At 36.3% G+C, this 22,151-nt stretch overlaps 1 protein-coding gene across 1 annotated transcript in view; it reads right to left on the bottom strand.

The window, feature by feature from the left end:
• The window catches only part of LRP1B (LDL receptor related protein 1B), a 500,403-nt gene that overhangs the window by 115,889 nt on the left and 362,363 nt on the right, over positions 1 to 22,151 (bottom strand). Inside the window, 8 exon segments of the mRNA XM_072419083.1 lie at positions 1,291 to 1,490; positions 5,240 to 5,421; positions 6,031 to 6,153; positions 7,821 to 7,906; positions 12,387 to 12,570; positions 17,434 to 17,621; positions 20,744 to 20,884; positions 21,630 to 21,752. Of these exon segments, the coding sequence (XP_072275184.1) occupies positions 1,291 to 1,490; positions 5,240 to 5,421; positions 6,031 to 6,153; positions 7,821 to 7,906; positions 12,387 to 12,570; positions 17,434 to 17,621; positions 20,744 to 20,884; positions 21,630 to 21,752 (1,227 nt within the window).

Raw genomic sequence — 22,151 nt, forward strand, 5'->3', positions numbered from 1 at the left:
AGATATTTGCTCAAATATTGATGTTTACACAGACATCCCTTACTGATCCTTCTCAGGAGAGTCAATGTTCAAATTATCTCCTTAATGCTCTAAGTGGCTATTATGATATCACATTCACACTGTAGATCTATTGAATTTCACAACTGACAAACAGTTCTTCAAGTGGGTTGGAATATTGCATCATACTGAAAGATTATGTCCTCTTGTTCTCATGATATGATGGTGATATATCTAAGAGCAAATTGTGTATTTTAGGACATTGAATAAACAGTTTATATAATTCGGGACACTGAACAAAGTACTTATGGGAAATACACAAGCTGGTACATATGAGGATACTGAAACCTACAGATGTCCATGTACATTACATTTGGGAATCAACTTGCACATGAGAGACATGTATTGAAAAAGAGAAAAAAAAACGTATTGCAATATGAGGATACAACGTAACCTAAATACTCATCCTTATCCCAACAGTATTGATTGAATGCTAGGAGTATTATTAGTAGTCTTAGAGGCTGTTCTTTGATCCACATGGTTCTAGAAACAAATGTAAAAGTCTAATTTGAAGAGTAGTCCCAAAGTCTAAATTTAAGGCACAGTTTCCTTGTAAGTCCAGTAGGTGTTTATTATCCACGATTAAAAGAATCACAAGGACATCCAATGGGCCTGTTTATTAAAGCTCTCCAGGACTGGAGAAGATAGACTATCATAGAACTTTGGTGATCCAGCAAACTCAGATTTGTTTTACTAAAAATCATTTGCTATTAGTTGGGAAATGTTTTCATTCTTAGTCCAGATCCATTTCAAGTTTGCTTGATCACCCAGGTTCTCCTATAGTAGCCTATCTTTTGCAGTGTGGGGGAGCATAAAAAAAATTGGGGGTCACTGTGTTTCAGGTTCGGCTCATTGATACAATGATGCACTGGCTGCTGTTGCCATTTTATATTTGATTAGGTTCAAATATCCCATTTTCCATCCTACAAGTATAAAATGTTATTGTTTAATGGTAACCAATTTTTTTTCACACTGCGACTACCCAATTTGTTGATTTTTTGTTGCTGAACCCAACATCTACCAAAATGCAATTTAGCCGATAGCAGTCAGAAAGTATTGTAGGATCCATGGAAGACTAGTTTCTAAAAAACCTATTTAGTTTCTCAATAACACTTTGATTATAACATAAATCATTTCCTGTTGCCACCACAACCATACATTTTATAACCATTTTTCAAATATTGGCTAAAGCTCATCTCAGAGTCAATTTTCTTCTTCAAGTGCTTGACTTACCTTTGTGACGATGGAACCCATTCAAATCAGAGAATTCAATATGATTCTCATTGGCCCAGTAGATTCGTTTGTTGACATAATCTATTGTCAGTGCTGTTGGCCTAGAAATCATTGTTTCTATGACAACGCTTTGGTTGGTTCCATCCATTCCAACACGACCCACATGTGGATATTCACAGCAGTCTATCCAGTACAAATACCTAGAAAGAATTAATAAACATTTTAGAGTTTATATGAGCACAGCACATTACAAGCCTCCTTGATAGACGCAGAATCAAAAAGACCAATTTCAATTTTGCTTAGACATTCTAAATAACAGTCACAATATTGTTAAAGGTAATAATTTAGCAGTTCAGGTGTCAAATCCAAATAAAGGGTCTGATTTAATAAAGCTCCCCAAAACTGGAGAAGATAGACTACCATGGGAGAACCTGGATTATCCAGAAAACCAGAAATGGATCTGGTCCAGGATTAAAAACATTTGCCAGCTAATACCAAATGACTTTTAAAAACACCCTTCTCCAGTCTTGAGAGCATTAATAAATAAGGCTTAAATTATCATCAATACCTTTAAAAATATCTCTAGAAAATTGTTATTGATATTCAAATAAAGCATATATGTTTAAACAACCACAGAAAACCTTGTCTAAATGTAAGTTTTATGGTAACGTGTTTACTGATCTAATATGTGGATCCTAAATTTGAATTTCAGTCAAAACTCAGTCAAGTCTACAGCTGTCTCGTGTCCTACCTTGAACTTTTCATACTTTGAATGTAGTCAACTGGATAGTAAGACAAGAGTAGGAAGAGAGAGAGAGAAAGAGAGAGAGACTCCACAGATTCCAGCAACCCTATAGCCTTAAAATGTACACCTGTCCTGAAAAATTGGCCCCTAAAGTGCCACAAAATGCGCAGATGGTGAACTTTAAACTTCTTAGGACAAATAAATACAGTATACTCTACCTAGGCACGTCTGCTACCCAAACTTTCTTTTTTTGGGAAAGTTAACAAGAGTAGAAAGTTATCTCAAGTAGGGAACAAACAGCAGCACGTTAGTTCCAATGTAATATGAAAAAGTTAATGAAAGGCATCTAAAGCTTCAACATTTTATTGATAGCTGGCTTCTAGCTAGGACGTTTGAAACATTCTTGGTGTCCAATTGATTCTAAAACAGAAATAAATAGACTATCCAACATACTGAGTAAGACTTTACCCCTTCTCTACTCTTCAATAAAAAACTTTGGATTTAGATATATTAAATGTATTGTTTTCACTTTGTCATGGAAGGAATGGCAAGTCCTCCCTTTTTTAGCCCAGAGGATTGCTTTGAAGCACCAGGTCAATTATAATAAAATGATACCCATCTTTGAGATGGTGGGAGTTGCAGCATGAGGCCAGGTTGTATGATGCTCACAAAGTTTAGGTCTTGTCATGCTGTAATTTAGGACAAACAGCACTATCTTTTGGAACCCTTAAATATTATGGACACTAGTTTTTTTTTTGCAAATTTAGATTTTTTTTTTAAATGTATATTTACATTACAATGTACATTTTTTAAAAACTTGTCAGCTGTCCCATATTAGCTTAACCTCTGGCTGGTGACTGGTGCACAGGATAGCATGCACATCTAGCAGATCAAAGGAAATAAAAATAATGGCAGATCAGGAGTAAGGATGTTCCAGTAAGTCATTAATTTAAATGCAAGCAGTAAAGTAAAGAAAAACTTTAAAAAACAGGTGTGGATAGCAAGCATTCAATCCTGTGAAAATAACTAATAGGTGAAAGTTATATATGTGATTCAAACAAAATCCTTTGTTTTTTCTTTGTTTTCCCCATTTTAATTTTGCAGTTGTTTTGCTTGTATATTATTTGTAATGTATTTGATCCCGCTTTAAATTATATTTATTCTGTTAGCCTATTCCTGCAACTGGTGACTGGTAAAAACATAAAATGATGCACACAACATTGTTAAATACAATGATGAATTAGTCTAATTGCCTAATAGGGTTGGGTTTAGGATTGGAGTAAAAAGATCAGTAATCAAACTTCTAATGTTTTCATCTACCCAATCACAAAATTGAAAATAAGATTGAAAATATTAAATGAGTACTTTGGAACTTTCCTTGCACATAATTGGATGACTGCAGTGTATATAAGATCACCAGGCTAGGTAAACAGTCTACTGCTTTAAGTAATAAACCCAACAGTGTCTATAGGATTAAGAAAAAACGTCAAGGTTCCAGCACAATGAATATTTAGTTTTACAAGCCCAGAAGCTCGTTTTGCCAATCTAAAACTAGACACATTTACCAATCTAGCAAACAGAAAAAAATTGTTCATGAAAAATAGCAAGCCCAGTTTGATATTGATGGAAAGGGATATTTACCAGCCTATGCCCCATGGTGTGGAAGAAGGTTTAAATTGAGTCTGCTGTCTCACTTTTCACTCATGTCCATTTGGTTCAGTAAGTGCAGTTCTAAACCCATGATCTAAAGCAGCAAGAGTAGATTATAGGTGACACCTCATTGCCAGGCTATTAACCTCTGTGGCTTCCGGGGCTAAAAAATAGGCCGGGAGGCATTTTGCAGGAATTCTATATGTGATCTCTCTGCAATAATGTTTAAAATGCTTGAAGGGCACTAAATTAATAAGATCTACAGCCACAATAATCATAAGTAATTTTCCTATGTGTGCTTGTAATATGTGTATTTGATTGTTGTCAGTGGCAGTACTCACATCAAAAAGTCTGTGCAATATATAAAGGATGTTTGGAAAGATATACACTATTACAGTTAGGAAGGATCCACCAACCAACGCAGACCTGCACAGCCCTGTCTTGAAAAGATTGCCAAGTGGTCTCCAGGTTTACCATGCAACCTGTGACCCAATGTGCACCTCTGTCTTCCTGGTACTGCCCTCAATTATCTTGTGATCCTGTCTTTGACCTTTGCTTACTGATCTGAACGCCATCTTTCCCTCCTGATTTTGCCTCTTTTCTGTTGACTTTGCAAAATCTGACTGAAATATGATTGAGTTGGAATTGACAGGTATAGTAGGGTTCAGCCAATCTTGCCACTAGACGATGGCAGTTCAAAACTTGTATTGTTTGAAATTCGAGTTTCAATCCATGAACTACTCTATACCTTTGTGCATTCCCTGATCCGGGTACCTGGATCTACCAATACCAGGAGATTCTTATGTTTTTATTGTTCCCATTGTCCATCCTCACCTAATGATGTGGACTACACGACTTTGATCATAAACCAGCTACAGAAGCCCAATAGGACACATTGTTTACAGGTATAGTTTTCTAAAAAAAATTACCAAGCATTACACTCGTTGCTCAGTGGTTCTCCACTTATGTGAGGACAGCTGCAAAATGATTATTTCCTATTTTCTCTAAAAGACAGAGCCTCCAGTAGAACTATCAACAACAGGCCAAATGTAATCTGCATAATTCCAGATGGGCACCTGTTTTGTAACAACCCCAACTCTTCAATAGATGACACTGATTCTCAAACTGTTATTCTATAATCCTTTATATCTACCATTAAAATAGAGTGTGTGTGGGTGGCAAAACTTATTTGACCTTTCTGGGAAGACCTCTCAACAGTTTGTCCCTAGCACTTGACCTTCAACTACTATTAAGGTAAGATTTACTTATACAATCACAACTCATTGTACATCAACCATTCCTGGGTCTTTCCTTCATTTCTGATTTTTGTCTGGATCCATCATGTTAACATTTTCAAAATAAAATCTTTTAGAGGTTTGGGTTAGCACTTATATAGTTTGCATGTGTGGCATTAATAATTATTATATTGTTTATGTATGTTATGTAAAGCATAACAATATTGTAGAAAAAAATTTTCAGCATAAACTGTACAGAGGGTAAAATAACTGCATTCAACATATCCACTTTGCGTACAAGGCATCCTTGTTTCCATACCTGCTCTGTGGGTCAAGTGACAGATCTCTGAGAAATTTAATCTTTTTGCTAACCAGAATGGTGGGATACAAGCCAGTCAGCTTGGACACTTCAATGACCTTCTTCTCTGTGTCAAACCAATAAAGATTCTTCCCAATCCAGTCCACAGCTAGGGCATTGGGTATGGCTGTGTTATGTACTACCTAAAGGAAAAAAAACATAAAGAACATTGTCATTGAAATAAATTGTTTTTTCTTGCTGTCTCTGTTCAAATGGTAAGATTTTTATTTATTTCCTTGTCTGTGGAATGTAAACTACAACATTTGTGGAACTGCCTCTTAGGACTGTTGAAAAAATTTGGAAAGTTTGGACAGTTGAAACATTTTCTCTAAGGTCTCGTTTTAGTAACAGCTAAAAAAAATGTTGGATTACCCTTAGTGAAAACGGTCTTAGTCTAAGTAAAACATTAAAGTATAAGCACATCGACATGCTTTTCTTTTCTTTACGAAAGAGTGTATATTAAAATTTTTAACAAAAAGTTATTTATTTGTTAATAGAATGCTGAAAGAAGCTTGATGCTTTTACAACTCACAGCCAGGAATTTCTTTTAGAGAGCTCACTACAAGGTTTTAATCAAACAAAGGGAGCTGTAAAGCAAGCAGTACCTGCTGTGACTTTATCCATTTTACAAGACTCTGAGTTCTTTGTATCATACATTTAAATATTTTTATTTTAATCTTTGATACAGAACAAAAGATTCAGATTTAAAGTTGACCCCAAACTATTATAGTGTAAAGTTATAAAATGTTTACCTTTACATCGCTCCCGTTGATGAACATCCGGTTAACGCGACTTCCATTGGATCTGCTGGAATCAATCCAATACACAACCTCTTCTCTGTAATCAAAGTCCATTGCAATTGCATTGTTTAATCCCTGACAAAGAATACAATCATTCTGATAATGTTGTTAAGCTGCCAATTACTGGAAGGGCACAGTCATACAGATAGAACATGATAAGGAGTAGATATTACACATCACGAACGGACACATCCAAGGTCAATGGGATCAAATTAGAACATTACAATGTTACATATTTTTACTTTAGAACAGACTTTCTTGTTAATTATAAATATTTCTACCTACACAATTTTTCAGGTACGGTAATTAATATGATTTGTACTAATAAAGGAGTTATTAAACAGAGTTAGACTACCCACAGACATTGGATTGCTGTCTAAAATGTGCTTTTTCAGGTCATAGCTAAAAAAAATTGCAACGGTCTGGCATACAAATTGATTTTTCAGCCATTTTGCAGAATTCTGATTATTCTGATCATCTCTGGTTAGTTTGATTTGAACTGGCACCATCTTACATGTACCTTTTTTAATAAAGCAACTTTTAGGTTGGTAGTATATATATATATATATATATATTTAATATTTACACACACACACACACCCATCTTAGGCCTGTGGGTAGTCTAACCCATACAATTACATAATTATGTAATTATGTTATTATAATTATATGTTAATGCTTGGAATCCATGGAAAATGGTAAATATAATTTAATAAACGTGTCACATTATTAACTTGGTTTATTTCCACCTTCCTGGTGCTTCAACAAGAAAAGCATGACTTCACATATGTTACACCACGAAAAGCAATGGTGCATTCATAACTAAATGTTTCAAGTTTACAACCACTGCCACATTATTTTTATGCTGTCTGTAACACTTTTTGAAATTCGCACAGAATCTTTAACTGTGTTTCCAAGTGGTGGTGGTCATGATGGTGGTGGTGGGTAGTATAAAAGAAATCACAAAGGTTAGGAATATTTTGTTAACTACTGTTCGACTGACAACTTTTGGATTTCCCTTCACTTTGTGTCTCAATAGTCAGTAAGACAAAAAGAGGGACATACATGCCCAGTGGGGACATAGCCAGCAATACAAAATTGAAAAAGGGCAAATCAGTGCCACTCTGCTAAAATTAAATAAATTAAATTTAAAAAGTTTATATACACCTTGAGGGCCCATTTATACCTTTGTGTTGTAGTAATGTGCGAACTGCTGCAACACATAGTCAATCATATAAAATGCATTGCTGCATTGGGGTGGTAATATTATTCAATGGCAGCTCAATACACTAATGCAACACACCTGCATTGTAGAGTTCTGCAACAAAATGTAGCACATTTTAATGCCTTTTCATAGTGATAAATGGACTTGTGCTATGTTTTGTTTGTTATTGTACTTTGGCAGCCCATTCTTTTTTAATCGGTTGCCCTAATGTAGCCTTTCTTAATCTTTTTAACGTGAGAGAACCCATAAAGTAACGTTTAGGTCTTTAGGGAACCCCGGCTATAATTACTATATCCACAGCTTGCAGTATATTAGTGTGGTGGTCAGTGGAAAGATTGTCTCTTTTTTTTGCAGGTCATTGGGAAAAAAGTCACCCTTACAGAACGCCAAAAATATAATTGGTGTTAATTAAACTGACATGGGAAGTAAAAATTGCTCCATTACCTAAGGTCCTAATAAGGTGTGGGAAGCCATAATGGTGTTAGGATGATAATATGTACACTGCAAAACCTCTAACCTGCTTTAGCATTGTGTAATTGGATCCGTCTGTGCTCATTCTTCTTATTTCATGGTGGTCAGCAAGGAGAAGGAAAGGTTCGTCCGCTAAACTCAAACACAATGTTAGGTTTCGCTTTAGCCATTGCACAGAACACATGTATGAAACACAATAGATATTTTTGTAAATGCACAATGCAATATGGTTTTTTGGTTTTGTTTGTTTTGCTATACCTGTGTTTATTAAGCAAACAGTTTTAGTGGAAACCTGATACATTTAATTTCCAAGATGGAAGCATCCAACAGCATTCTTAGGTCCTCTGGAGGGCTACACATGGAAGCTTTATACATAAAAGCAACTTAATATGCCTAATATGGTGCAATATTCACTTTACAAGGGATAATCTACTTGACTTATTGGATGGGGCAACAGTTTACTTTGCAAAGAATATCTGAACACATGCAAGAAAATCTAAAACAAACAGGATTATTCTTTGCATATTACTTGCACAACTTAATCTCACCTACTAAACTAACTAATAATTGCAGAAGGATAATTCAAGTGGATCTAAACCCTGGGAATACTCACCTGGCCCCATTCTGTTGTGGGCACTGCCATCTTCCCGATTTTGATCTTCTGCCATTTTGATTGACAGGACTGGGATGAAGTAACTCCCACAGAGGTGCACAGGAGTTTACTCAGTTCCAGCACGCCCAAGCACAGCTCAGTGCATGCTAAGCTCAGCAAATTTTGACAGATGCGCAGTGATCAGGCAGGCAAGAATACGTTTTGCAAAAGGGACCTTGCCTGTCCCTATCTGCAATAAGGACCAGCCTATGCAGGTCCGTATCTCCCTGACGATCATACAGTTATCATACATCAATGTTTTATGATACAGAGTTGCATTGGATGGGATTGTGCAGGAAGGTAAACAGAAGAGTATGTATATTATATACAATATTTTGCCTTCCCTAATTTCATCTTTTCCCCCTCATCAACATGCTAATGACATATTAGAACCTAATTTCATTGCATACTTTAATTTATATCCCGTGACATCATCACTTTTAGTTTTTCTACTTCTTTTACTTAGAGTATGCTCCAACACTGATCCACCTACCCCAAACAACTTTTGTGATATTTTTTTTAGGAGCTTTGCAGTGGACCCAAAATAAGTCAGTTGGTGGAATTAAAAATGGTATTTCCTGACTTTATTTTGAATTATGAAAACTCTCTATGTCTTTTTAGCATGTTATTTACTTGGGACATATTCCCATTGACCCCATCCCCACTGTAGTTTTGGTGTTTGGTGATCACTAAAAAACAGTGATTTGCCAAAAATAAATAAATAAAAAATTGGTCATGATACACAATACTTTTGCAAATAAATTATAATTCATTTATAGTTTAAATCTACATGAAATGCTCACTTTGGAAATCCACAAGGGATAAAAGCAGCCAGAAACAGATGAATCAAAGCATAATTACCCAGCCACAACAGCTTTATTATTTTTGTTCATCCATGCACTAGCTACGGTCCCTTACAAGTAATATTATCACACATATTATATATATATATATATATATATATATATATAACCCCAACCGACAGCCCATGAACCTCCCCAGTCTGTTGTATGTCCCCTGCCCTCAGCTCAGCGAGACCCTAACATATATGATAGGTGGAAGCAGCACCGTTCTGGTTTCCTGATGTGTGCTGACCCTCTTTTTCTCATTGCAATCTTCTGCTTTGATCTCTGAATGATCAGAGGCCTTCCAGCAGCCATGATCAGTTCGGAGAGCAGCTTTTCATCGCTTGGAGGATTAAACAGCTTGCAGTCTCTGGAAGAGCAGAAGCCGGCATGTTGTGTGCAACAATATTTCCCATGTCGCTGGTTTGACACCTGAGAACTCACCGACATAGTGGAAGCAAAGCAAGGCTTTCGAAACCCAAGCAATGGCAGGCAAATCCAGGGTATGGAAGTGTTGTCATCAGCTGTGTCCTTACAATATAGGGTTAATAATCTTCTGAATTTAATTGGTGGTCTTTGTATGTCAATGCTGCCAACCTTAGTAAAGTAACTAATTCCTGCAGTATTGAACACTACAACTATCCAAATGATAGCAGTCATTAAATTTGTGTTTTTGTCAACACACACACATCTTAATCACAGTTTAAAAAGGTGCTAATAATGTCTTTGTGTGTTGATCTTTTTTTTTTATTCATTAATGAATGTTGTAGGGCTATTGACAGCAAATATGAGCTTTTACTAAAGCTTTACAATGTGCACTATAAAGTGTGACTATTAGCAGTCTGATATGATTTCACACATTCAAAATAATTTTTTTGTTACATTAACTCTTTGGACACTTATGGAAAGGTATTTCATGATGTTCGCACACTGGATCAAGCAGATCTATGGGTGAGCTGTACTACTCTAATAAAAGCTAATTTCTATATGATGATTCATATGCCATTCATTGACACATTTACACATTAAACTGAATTAGAAAAATAAAAGAAGCTGGGAGTAAATTTGATTCACACATTTTCTAAATGAATAAATTTGAAAAAGTATACATTTTAGGAAAAAGCTGGGTAAAAACATTTATAAACAGACTCGTACGGTACACATAGGAAAGATCTTTAAAAGGAGTACAGCTCCCAAACCAATGTCCTAAACATAGAAAACACAGTGACATACTTTTTTAATAAACCAAAACATCAACATTCAGAGGAGGGGTAAGCTATCTCATGATGGTAATACCCCTTTATCAAGTGGTGACCCTGTGGTATGTTTGATTAGGAGTAATACCATTCTGAAACATTGCATACTCTTCCACTGTGCATTTATCTAAAAATAAATAATTAAGTATAGAAAATACAATATATAGAATATATACACATAAATGTAACAAAACAGAATATATACACATAAATGTAACAAAACAAAGATTTTGTGGTATATAAAACCATTAGATGTAGCTAACAAGCTTCAGTCCTTTATTTATTTCATGTAGAACTAAACCCTAAGTGAATTTTATTTAGTTTGCTAAAGCATTGTGTATCATAAACATAAATAACACATATAATATAAATATGTTTTATTCATCCTTGAGACTATTTTGTCTACATGCAATTGCACCACCAGTATTTGTAGATCATCAGGGATGACTTTCAGATGGTGACCATGGTCTGAACATTTAGATTCAGCACAACCACTTTTAACTACTTTTAGGCTGGATGACAAAACAGGGACACTACTGAAAGACCAGGACAAACATTGTTACCCTATGGAAATGTCTAAGCAAAGACCTTCAAAAATGATCTCCAAACATTATTTTACTGCAGATCAAAAATTAATAAAATACTTTTAAAAAACAAAAATAGGTTAAGGAGTATATGAGGTTGAGGTTATTTAGAGACTTAGGAGTTGGAGGATGGAACAACTAGATGGCTGGGGACAGGGGTTCAAAACAAGAGTCATAAAGAGGACACAAAGCTAGAAGGGATGCATAGGAATGGTAGGTTTCATGGGCAGCAGGATAGATGAGGTTTTGACCCTTATTGTTACAAACCAGTTCAGTTTGGTAGTTTAGGGTGCAGATATTTATAAATAAAAGTTTATTCTTTTGGGTATGTTAATATTCACCCTTGTTGAGTGTTTTTGACTGTTAGATTAAGCGCAAATGAAATTTTAGTGGTTATCAGACCTGGATATCTGTATCAACTGGTCATATTTCAAATTCCCTGTACTCTGTAATCCAGAGAAGGAACCAATATATACCGTGTTTCCCCCGATTTTAGGACATCCCCATTAAGTAAGCCACCCCCGATTTTTAAAAAAATAATTAAAATAAGACACTCACCCGTTTATAAGACAGCTCCAGATATCTGATCCTGCGTGTGTGTCCTTTATGCTGGCTGCAGCGTGTGTGTCTTTGATGCTGGCTGCAGGGCTTGTCTATTCCTGAGCCAAACTGCAAGTAAAAAGCCTGCACACGTGCCCCCGCGATTCTGAACAAGGAAGCAAGCTGCTGGTCCCTGCCCTAACGGAGATCCCTGCACTTAATTACGAGTAAGTGATCAGAAGGGGACAATCATTTCATAGTGATCAGAAGGGGACAATCATTTCATAGTGATCAGAAGGGGACAATCATTGCATAGAGTGATCAGAAGGGGTTAATCAATGGCATCGAGTGATCAGAAGGGGACAATCAATGGAACATGAGTGATCAGAAGGGGACAATCAATGGAACATGAGTGATCATGAGTGACTTTCAACAATAAATGTGTACTGTAGTCTTCTTCATGAAAAAATAAGACATCCCCTGAAAATAGGACCCAGGGCATATTTTGGCATTTCAAAAAATATAAGAGAGTGCCTTATAATCGGGGAAACAGGGTATGCATGAACTTGGCATATTCATATTTGTTCCTTAATATACTCTGGAACCAAAATCAGATTTCTGAGGAGCAGGAAAAAAGGAAATCAGATGGATTATTCCCTGCCTTGCATATTAAAATACTTTATCCATGTCCCACATGCCTTGTCATCCATCAGTACAAAAATGCCATTGTGATACCTGATAGAGTTTTGCAGGCCTTTGTGTTCTCCGGGTGTATTTCATAGCCGTCTGTACACAGGCATTTATATGTTCCATAGGTGTTGATGCACTGCTGGCTACAGGGAAAACCTTCATAGCATTCGTCAATGTCTACGCATGTCTTGCCATCACTCTTCAGTCGGAATCCTGGCCAGCACTGGCACTGTGGGGAAAAACAAGCTCATAGCAATCATTCTTCCATATGGCGGCACTGACTTGTTTTATTCAAGGATCAGGCAACTTAATGGAAGATTTGTCTTTTATGATAGAGCTAAGCATGACATAGACAACAACATAAGTTCAGGTTGGTTTAGGAATACTATACCATCCATACTTTTAACAGCAACATGTTCTATCACTTTATGTTCTATTGTTTGTGTTACTTTTAATATATGTGTTAGGACACTGTCCATTTTGTACTAAAATCAATACAAACATAATTTAGGCTCTTTTCAAACCAAGTGTATTGAGTAGCTGAACGATCAAGGTTAATCACAAAGTAAATACCATCACTGTCAATGCACCCATATCATACCAACACACTAGTGTGTGCTGAGGACATACTGCATTGATTTTGCATTGCAGCACACTAAAACTCACTGGGCCTAATTTATTAACAGTCTTCAAGGCTGGAGAGGATACATTTACATCAGTGAAGCTAGGTAATCCAGCAAACCTGGAATGGATTTCTTCAAAGTCATGTGCTAGCAAATGTTTTAAATCCTGGTCCAGATCTATTCCAGATTTGCTGGATCACCCAGCTCCACTGATGAAACTGTATCTTCTCCAGTCTTGAAGAGCTTATTAAATCAGACACATTACATTGTGCATCAATGGGTTAAGAAGAAATACAACAGAAAGTATTTAAAAACTCTGCAAAAAAATGCACTACAGAGAAAAGTAAAATGCATCATAGCGCAATAAAAAAAATGTGTATGACTTCTTTATGTGTTTTCATATGTGCTGTAGTGTAAACAAGCCCTTACAGAACAAAAAATGGCATTGAGAGCAGATAATATATTTACCAATCGACATCATATTACTTTTATTCCACTGAAGGACATTGTAGGTGGTATGTTTTGAACTCATTGTGTTTTTATAAATGTAGAAACATAAGTAAGGTAGAACAAAAAAAGAGATATGCAGTATAAAATTTTAATTCCTTGTTAGGCTGTTTTGACAAAATTTGTTTGAACAAAAAAGTTTTACTAGAAAGTATACTATTTTGTTAATAAATATAATTTATTTTACATATTTGTTTTTTGGGCACTGTTGCTGTTCTCTAGGGTGCTATTTTTTTGTCTGCAAATAAGTCATTGAAAAGTAGAGAATGAATAAAAGATGAAAATAGGATAATTATGGGCCATTTTTGGCACACTAACAGGTCTAAATGTTGCCTTCACTATTGACTCATTATTAATATGACTTCATTATTTACTAAAATGATACATTTTTTGTTGAAATTTTCTCCAAAATTTGGGGAAAATAAGAAACAATTTTGCTAATCTATACTTTTAAGCATGTAATATATGAATACATGAATCGAAAGTGGCATAGTGCTCATCTTTGTGGTAGGAACCTCTTATCGGGCCGACGATTCTCTGCTGTGCGCCACTGCAGTATCCCACACAGCCTATTTTGCCCAGCAATGTCACTTGCAGCAACAAAGAGAATAAAGAAGTAGCATCAGCCCCTGCTTCCCTTTAGCCGTGCAGCTTGATGTATTTTATCAGCATCCCCAGCACACACTGTTAGGCAGCTGAAAAAAATTTTAGAGGCAGATTAGTTCCTGACTCTATCCTGCGCTAACATTGGCTGCTGTGACTTTATAGCCTCCCTGCTCCCAGTCACCAGTGCCTGTTGTAGCGTTAAGTTGACTTGCTGCTGGTGTGTATTTGTATGATTTACTGTTTCTGACCTTGCCTGTTCCTGTGAGTTTTTGCTGCCTGGACTGACCTTTTGCCTGTTACCCTGACTCTGCTTGTGTGTTGCCCTTGTGTTTCTCGTCTGGTGGACGCATCTCCTATGTATCTCCTCTTGCTCTGTATTCTGCGCTTGTCTCTGTTGGAATCTAGGTACTGCATTATCTCTGAGCTCCTGGTCCTCTGTCAGCCCTTGCCCATCCCTTGCGCACCATGTCCTGGGGGCAACCATGCTGGGAAATGCAACCAATCTCCCTAGGCTGAGCAGGGGCTTGCTATAGGTGAAGAGTGTGCCGTTAGGTTGGGGGACTGGTGTCTAGCGAGTACTGTTGTGAGACCAGGGCCTTATACCTTGTTTCCTTGGTTGGAGTGTAAGAAACAAAGTATATTCCAAATGGAAGCTTTCAAACTGTACAGTCTACCTAATTCTATGAAATCCTAAAATTCTACTCTTTGCATCCTGCCAGTCCTTAGATGTTATGCCTAGATTTTTTATTTATTTATTTATTTTTTTAGGCTGTTTTCCTATTTTCACTCAATGATCTTCTCAGTGACCAAATATAATTCAAAAATGGGGGGGGGGGGGGCAGTTTTGTCACCCTAGAGTAGAAAGTGTTTAGGACTATGGAAACCATCACCCATTTTATCTTCTCCAGAACATAAAGGATGCATTCTGTATTTCACTGCGCCAAACTGGACTAGGCAGGTTTTTATTTTTCCTAAATGTTGCTTTAAGCAGTGCACGTGCCACAAGGATCCAAAAGGAGTGCTTGAAAAAAATGAAATTTTTAGGACAATCTCCATATTTTCAAGGAAAACTGTTGCATTTTTTTTTTTGTAAAAAAAAAAAAAACAAATACAAATTTATCTAACTATTGTAAGTGGAACAAAACTCTGTATATAGAAATTTGACATTCTGTAACTAGCTCCCTTTTTTGTTCATTTTAAAAGATGTTTGAAGAAGGTAAGCCAATGGATAAATCATATTAAAAAAGATTCTAAAAAAATCAAAAAGTTCAATTAAGTCTTCGAACCGCCTGGGTTTATTTTCCAGCTCACGCAATGTGACACTTGAACGTTAATCAGACGACGCCTTTGGCAAACTAAGAACAGCGAGCAGCCCAAGGAGCCGCTGTGACTTTGAATGATTTGTTTCAGGTTATCATCGTCATTCTGATCTTCTCCCAACAGGTAACACTGTGAATCAGCACTTCAGAACATCAAGTAACCTTTAAAAGCGTTGATTCGGTCTGTTGGGTGATAGAAGAAAAAATGCCAAGGAAAACACTTGAGGGGCCAGATATTGTACTAGTCTATTAAATGCTTTATTGCTGTTGTGCAGAACTGAAGTTTGCTGGACAAAAATCCTTAGCTCAGTCCAGAGAAACACAGCAATTATTTCTATTCAGTTGTATTTTCTCTAAAGGACAAAAAAACGTGGTCCCCGATTACTACTGCAATAGATCAAAAATGCACTTTGGTTTAAAATAACCAATGGTAAACCCCTTTGGAAAACTCCACATCCTTTTGTTTCAGTAATGTTTAAAACATGTTAAATAAAAGTTGTTTTTTGGGGGTTTTAAGGGTGGAAAAGGTATTAAATGGGTGCTGAGGGTTATGGAAACTACACCGGACCCTTTTTATCATTTTATGTTTTTTAGTTTTGTTTGTTTACAAAACGAAAAAACAGAAAGTAAGGTTAAGGTTACACTGATGTTAATATTAAACGCTTTTTTAGTTTCTTAAGTATTTATAAAGTGTTTTGCACAAAGGAATGTGGCAAAGACGAGGATATGAAAAAAATGCCAATAAACACCTATAACAACAAAAAAATTCTACAAAAAGCTGGAAATGGCATGAGCATTTATATGTGTTTTCAAGCATTTTTGGGCATTTGGGGGACTTTTTTAATATTTTGGGGCATTTGATGGATGTTTAAAGATATGTCAGCACTTTAATGGTTGCAGGACACGTTTTCTGGTGAGGTTGCAGTGTGATTACTGCCTCCTAATACCAATGAACCATGTACACGATTGTACATGAGAGGCTACATCTAGCTTCTCACCTGTGCCCTACCCACTGTAAATGAATAGGAATGGTAGTAAATGGATAAGTAATGCCTGCTTTAAAATGCATAAACACGTGTATTAGTGATCCAACAAACCTAGAATAGACCCAGATCTATTCCAGGATTGCTGGATCACCCAGGTCCTCAGATGATAATATATCTTCTTCCAGTCTTGAAGAACTTTCATAAATAAGGCCCAGAGTCGGACTCCTCTTTGGCCCCCACTTTGTTGTACCTACCCTTCTCTAGCTTGCATATTAAACATTTTGTGAACTGCAGCAACAGTGAAGAACAACTAGGTGAATGACTACATACAACAGCCATTCCCAACCTTTTTTTTTATTTAAGTTAATATTTGTAATAATGTTGAGGTCTTCAGGGAACCCCGTCTATAATTATTACGTCCACAGCGCACAGTATATTAGTCTTGCAGTCATTGAGAAAAATGCTTCTGACATTGCTGGCCATTGAGAAGAATATCACCCTTAGATAGCCAAAAAAAAAATTCGGAGGACTTTTAAACAAAAGGCAATTGCTTGTTGATCAAGGAACTCTGGGCAACCTCTGGAGGAATTCTGGTTAAGAAACATTGACATAAAGAATGATGGGGGAAGGTGGGAATCCATGGCTTGCACAATTACAGATTAACAATTGATTGACAATTTGGTCGGTGGTGAATTTAAACAATGGCAAGATTTAACAATAATATTGGGCAGATAGCGTGCTTTATATATACATATTTCAATTTTGAATTTCAAACATGACTGCATTGTATCTTTAACACAAAATTTATAGTCAATTTAAAGGCTGCTGTGAGAGCTTTGGATAAATAGACAATGCCAACCCGCTATCAGTATAGTAAGTACAGTACACATAAAGAAAGCCATATATTTTAAAGGCTTCACGTTGTGTCCTCCTCCTTCCACACCCCAATGAAAAAAAGAGACAATGGCTCAACAGAAAGCAAATTAATGCCATGAATAATTCATTTGTGCGACTTTCTTCAAATGTAATCTTATAAATATTGACTGCTAACCTTGTATCCAACTGGGAGATCTAGACAATCTTGAGAACAACCACTGACTCTTTTACTTAAACACTCATTTAAATGGCAGCCTCTCTCATCAGATCCGTCTCCACAATCATCCGCCATGTCACAAAGAACTCCCTCCGGAACGCACTTTCCATTTTTACACATGAAAGAAGAGTTGTTACACGGCTGTTCTGCAAAAGAAAGAAGAAAAGTACAAGCATTAAAATACTCCGCCGTTAGCATTTGGGACCTCGTAGAGACACGAAGTGCCATCATAATTATAGATAACTTAAGGATTTTTATCTCCGCTTCACTGATTCAATATTTCCTTAAGTGAAATTCCCCCAGGAACACAACCGGGGAACAGAATGTTGTCACCTTGAAGCTAGAGGGGTTTAAATAAAAATCTTTGAGGCAGGATCATTAGCTTTTTTCAAAAAAATAAAGTAATATTTTTAAAATTACATCAGCGTTTTATGGAATATACAAGAGTTTAGTGGCTGGGTTTACATATATTTTAAATTTTATTAGTGTATAGTAACAGTATATATTGTATAGTAACAGGAAAATAAAATTTTATTCGGCCCCACAAGGAATAACAGGTAGTCCCCAGGTTACATATGAGATAGTGACTGTAGGCTTGTTCTTAGGTTGCAATTGTATGTAAGTAGGAACAGGTACATTATTTTAATAAATGCAAATAGGACATATGTTTGCATTAACATATTATTAGGCAGCATGGTGTTAGTTACGGTATAATATTCTCACTGTGAGTTAATCACAAACAAAGCAAAAAAAACAAAGCAAAAAAAAAAAAAAATGTATGGAGCCTAAATATTCAATAACTTCTGGAGCAAGCCGTGCTCTGATATGCAAAAAGAAACAACTGCAGAGTTTATCATAGTCATTAAAGAGTTATAAGATGTTGCAGAACAGCTCAGCTCTTAAGATCACCCACAACCTCAGCTGTGTTTAGCAAAAGATTTCTTCTGCAAGTAATGCAAACCGCCCCCAGCGCCCCTCCCACCATCAAGCCTTCGTCCTGCACACGAGTGAGCAGGGAAGCCCATTCATATCTAGGAGTACTCTGTATGTCGGATGTCCTTAACTTAGGGACTATCTGTATTAGAAAAGATTTGGAGAATTATTTAAGATAAGAAATAAAAAAGATTCCACTACAGACAATCTTAGAATTTTGGTAGTTGCCCATGATTGTCATCTATGGACTTACTGCACATTGAATATGTTAAATGTCATTAGTCATTTTCAGGTTCTCTAACCCTCCCCAATTACCTGCTTTCTTTCCCCAGGCCCTTTTTTCCCTCTACTTCCCTCATTTCTTTCTTCCCTTCCTTTTTTTTTCTCATTCTCACCTTTTGCTCTTCTTTCTCTAAATGGTATACATTGAAATTTACTTTATATGGACAGTTATTATTATTGTATCCTAAATTGGTGTTTCACAAATGTTTGGTTTGACTTGGCTTATCTAACCTCCTCGTGTATTGATCACCTGTTTTTTTTCTTTTTGGATGTATACTTTTAATGGTATATCAATACTACAATCCTCTTCAGCAAATAGGCAGCTGCTGCTAGTTCTACTGTGTATACCATACAAAGTACCAGGAATACTACTGGGCACTACACTGCATAGGGCATGTGCCATGCAGTGAACATAGAGAACATAAAGTCATCAGAAGCTATGAAGAAAACTTTTTTCTTTTTTTTGGCAAAAGAGATTTTGAATTTCTCTTCTGTCATGAACCTGATGCCTTTTTGTCTGAAGAGTTTACGGCCGCTTTAATTTTGATTAGACATATAGAATTGTCTACATAGAAATTTTCAACCTTTATTTGTCTAATTTGTCATGATAACAAGACCCTTACATCAGATTTCTAAAAGGGAAAATTGTGGATAGTAGGTCAAAAGAAGGGGGCCCTGTCTACTAAATAAGGGACAGACGGGAAGTACAGCTACAGAAGGATGATGTGAAAGCAGGTGAACCATAACAACGCTTGCTTGCTGCCGTAAAGCCAAATTACAGTCTATTTCTGTTCTCACCAAGCAGGCGGAAGTGAGCCTACTAAAAAAGAAGCAAATTACCAATCTAAAAAGCTTCTTGTTGAATGTATTATGTTTTAATGATCAAGCTTTTCACTATGAAGCAATTTAATCCCAAAACAAGAAAAAGCCATGTCAGTTGATTTAGAGGGAATTGTCAGATGCTGAGGAGAACATAATTTATCTTCATCTAAACATATAGAAAAACTGTATTAGTTTGTAGCTTTCATTTAGGCAGAATTGCCTGACACTGTGCAGACTTTTTAATTGGCATTGAGAATCTAACAAATGTAGAATGTGTTTCCAGGGCTGTGGGTAAAGGAGGGGATCACATTGATAAGATTTAAAAAGAAATAAAACATATGTTGGTGACCTTATTCATGTTAATTGTGTTCTACCTGCTCTGGATTATCTAAATTATCTATCTATCTATCTCCATTGGGCCTATTGAAAGAAATGGGGATCACGTAAAATAATGTTATTCCATTTTTTTCTGTTTGCCACATTCATAACAATACATTTATGAAAAGGAAACCAGTCGATCATCAAATTGTATCCTCTGATGATGCCTATTGAGGACAAATTATAGGGTTAAGATTCATCATTACATTAGAGAGAGATGGAGTTACACAAAAGTTGAAAAAGTTTGGCTTGGTTTGAAATATTGGACTTTAGCACTAATTAGCTGATAAATATGTACTGCACCATATTATAACCTTTGTTTTTTTGAAGATACGTTGAGTGGACATTTTCTGAATATGTATCCAGTGGAACATGAGATCTTATCACCCTAAGTGGTGTTTTGCTCAAAATGAACAAATGCAAATCACTTTTGATTATTTGGGGATTGGAAGTACTAACTCCTTAGAAGTGTTTTTAGAGCATATTGTATTGTTTACCTATAAGGTACATAATCTGTACCTGATGGTACCGGTTAGGAATTGATTGTCTGTTACCACTGGGTAAATTCACCTCCTTTATTTGTACTGGTGACCATTGACAGAAATTCAACAACATCTCAACATTTCAATGTGTTATTAGAGCAACAAGAAAGAAAAGGTGGCATAGCATACACTCCCTGAAAGCCAGACCATTCATACCGTACAGAAAACCTCTTTATACATGAGATGAACTTTTTTTGGTCACTCATTTAGCCCTACACCCATGGTAGAAGTAAGCATACATCACAACGTATACATTTATTAGACAATTTTCACATTTGTGGTTTAATTGTATAAGAAGGCTGAATTTCTACCTGTATTAAGGCACTTTCTGTTCAGTGGGGCTTCATCAGATCCATCTCGGCAATCAAAGTCACCATCGCATTGCCATTGGAAATTAAGTAAGCATCGTCCATCAGCACAAATATACTCATCAGGGGCACATTGGCGGTAACCTGAAACAGTTACATGACCAAGAAGAAAAGCATAAAATGGCGGATCCATTCATAGAGAAGGATGCAACTCACTATATATAAATGAAACCAAAAAATGTAGTGCTCATTATATTTATTTATTTTTATTTATGAATAAATGGAAGGCTTCCAGCAACGATAAGGGTTTATTTGGCTGGGTGCCATAGCCAATGCCAAAATTAAAGTGGGAGACTTAGCATGTAGGCAATTTGGGGAACTTATAGAAATCCTTCATCCAACTTTTTATGTTGAATGCTACTAATGACCTTTTTTTGAAAATGTCTATTGCCTCACTTTATGGTTACCACAATTCATCAGTTTCTGTCCCAAAACAACATGGAGTGAGTGAATTTAAGATCAGAATTCCTGGTCTCATTGTCCAGCAATTTCTCTGCTTTATCTAAAGGCTACGTGTAATATGTTTGATGTCATAGCTAAATTTATATTGTAATATCCGGGATTCTGAAGGCTATTGAGGAATTTATTTGAAATCTTCTGTCTGAAGCTTTAAGCATGGTCTTCCATTTTCCTATTTGACACCTGTATTAGATTCTGAACAGTTTTACCCACCTGTTTAAGTTTGATTGCACTGTATGCTGCAGGATGTGCTTTGGTGGATAAAAAATATATTATAAACCAACATTTTAACCTCCAGTATGCACCTAGCTGCAAATTAACTTTATTTCTTTGGAACATTTTTATTTTGGGCGGCACAAATGTTACTTACCACATTCTGGAGATTCATCAGAGCCGTCTCCACAGTCGTCGTCATGGTCGCAGAGGAACTGTTTAGGGATGCATACTTTGTTCTTGCACATAAAAGTGTTTTCATCACAGGTAGTAACAGGAGCTGAAAAATATATGAAGAAAATAAAAAATAAAACATGACTGCAAATCACGTTCATCGTCCAGCCACTGATTTTTTGGTAAAGGCAGAATTCTTAAACTGTGTGCAGTGTACATTGACTCCCTGTTGATGAACTCAGCTCTTTGCTATTACAAAATGTATTCTAAAATAAGCAACACAAAGAAATGTTTGCATTTGAATTGCCAGTACTCCAATATAAGTTTAGTATGTTGGAAACATACAGCTGTTGTCTGCAGGGTTCCCTATGGCCCTAACAGGTTGGTAGATGCAACAAATGTTGAAACGTTGGAGCTGTGCAGCCACATATTCCCAGCAACTCACAGTACAAATACTGCAGGAAGAAAAAGAAAAGGGTATACTTATAAGATACCCACATATGCT

The sequence above is a fragment of the Pyxicephalus adspersus genome, chromosome 7, assembly GCF_032062135.1.
Source record: "Pyxicephalus adspersus chromosome 7, UCB_Pads_2.0, whole genome shotgun sequence".
Classification (NCBI taxonomy): domain Eukaryota; kingdom Metazoa; phylum Chordata; class Amphibia; order Anura; family Pyxicephalidae; genus Pyxicephalus; species Pyxicephalus adspersus.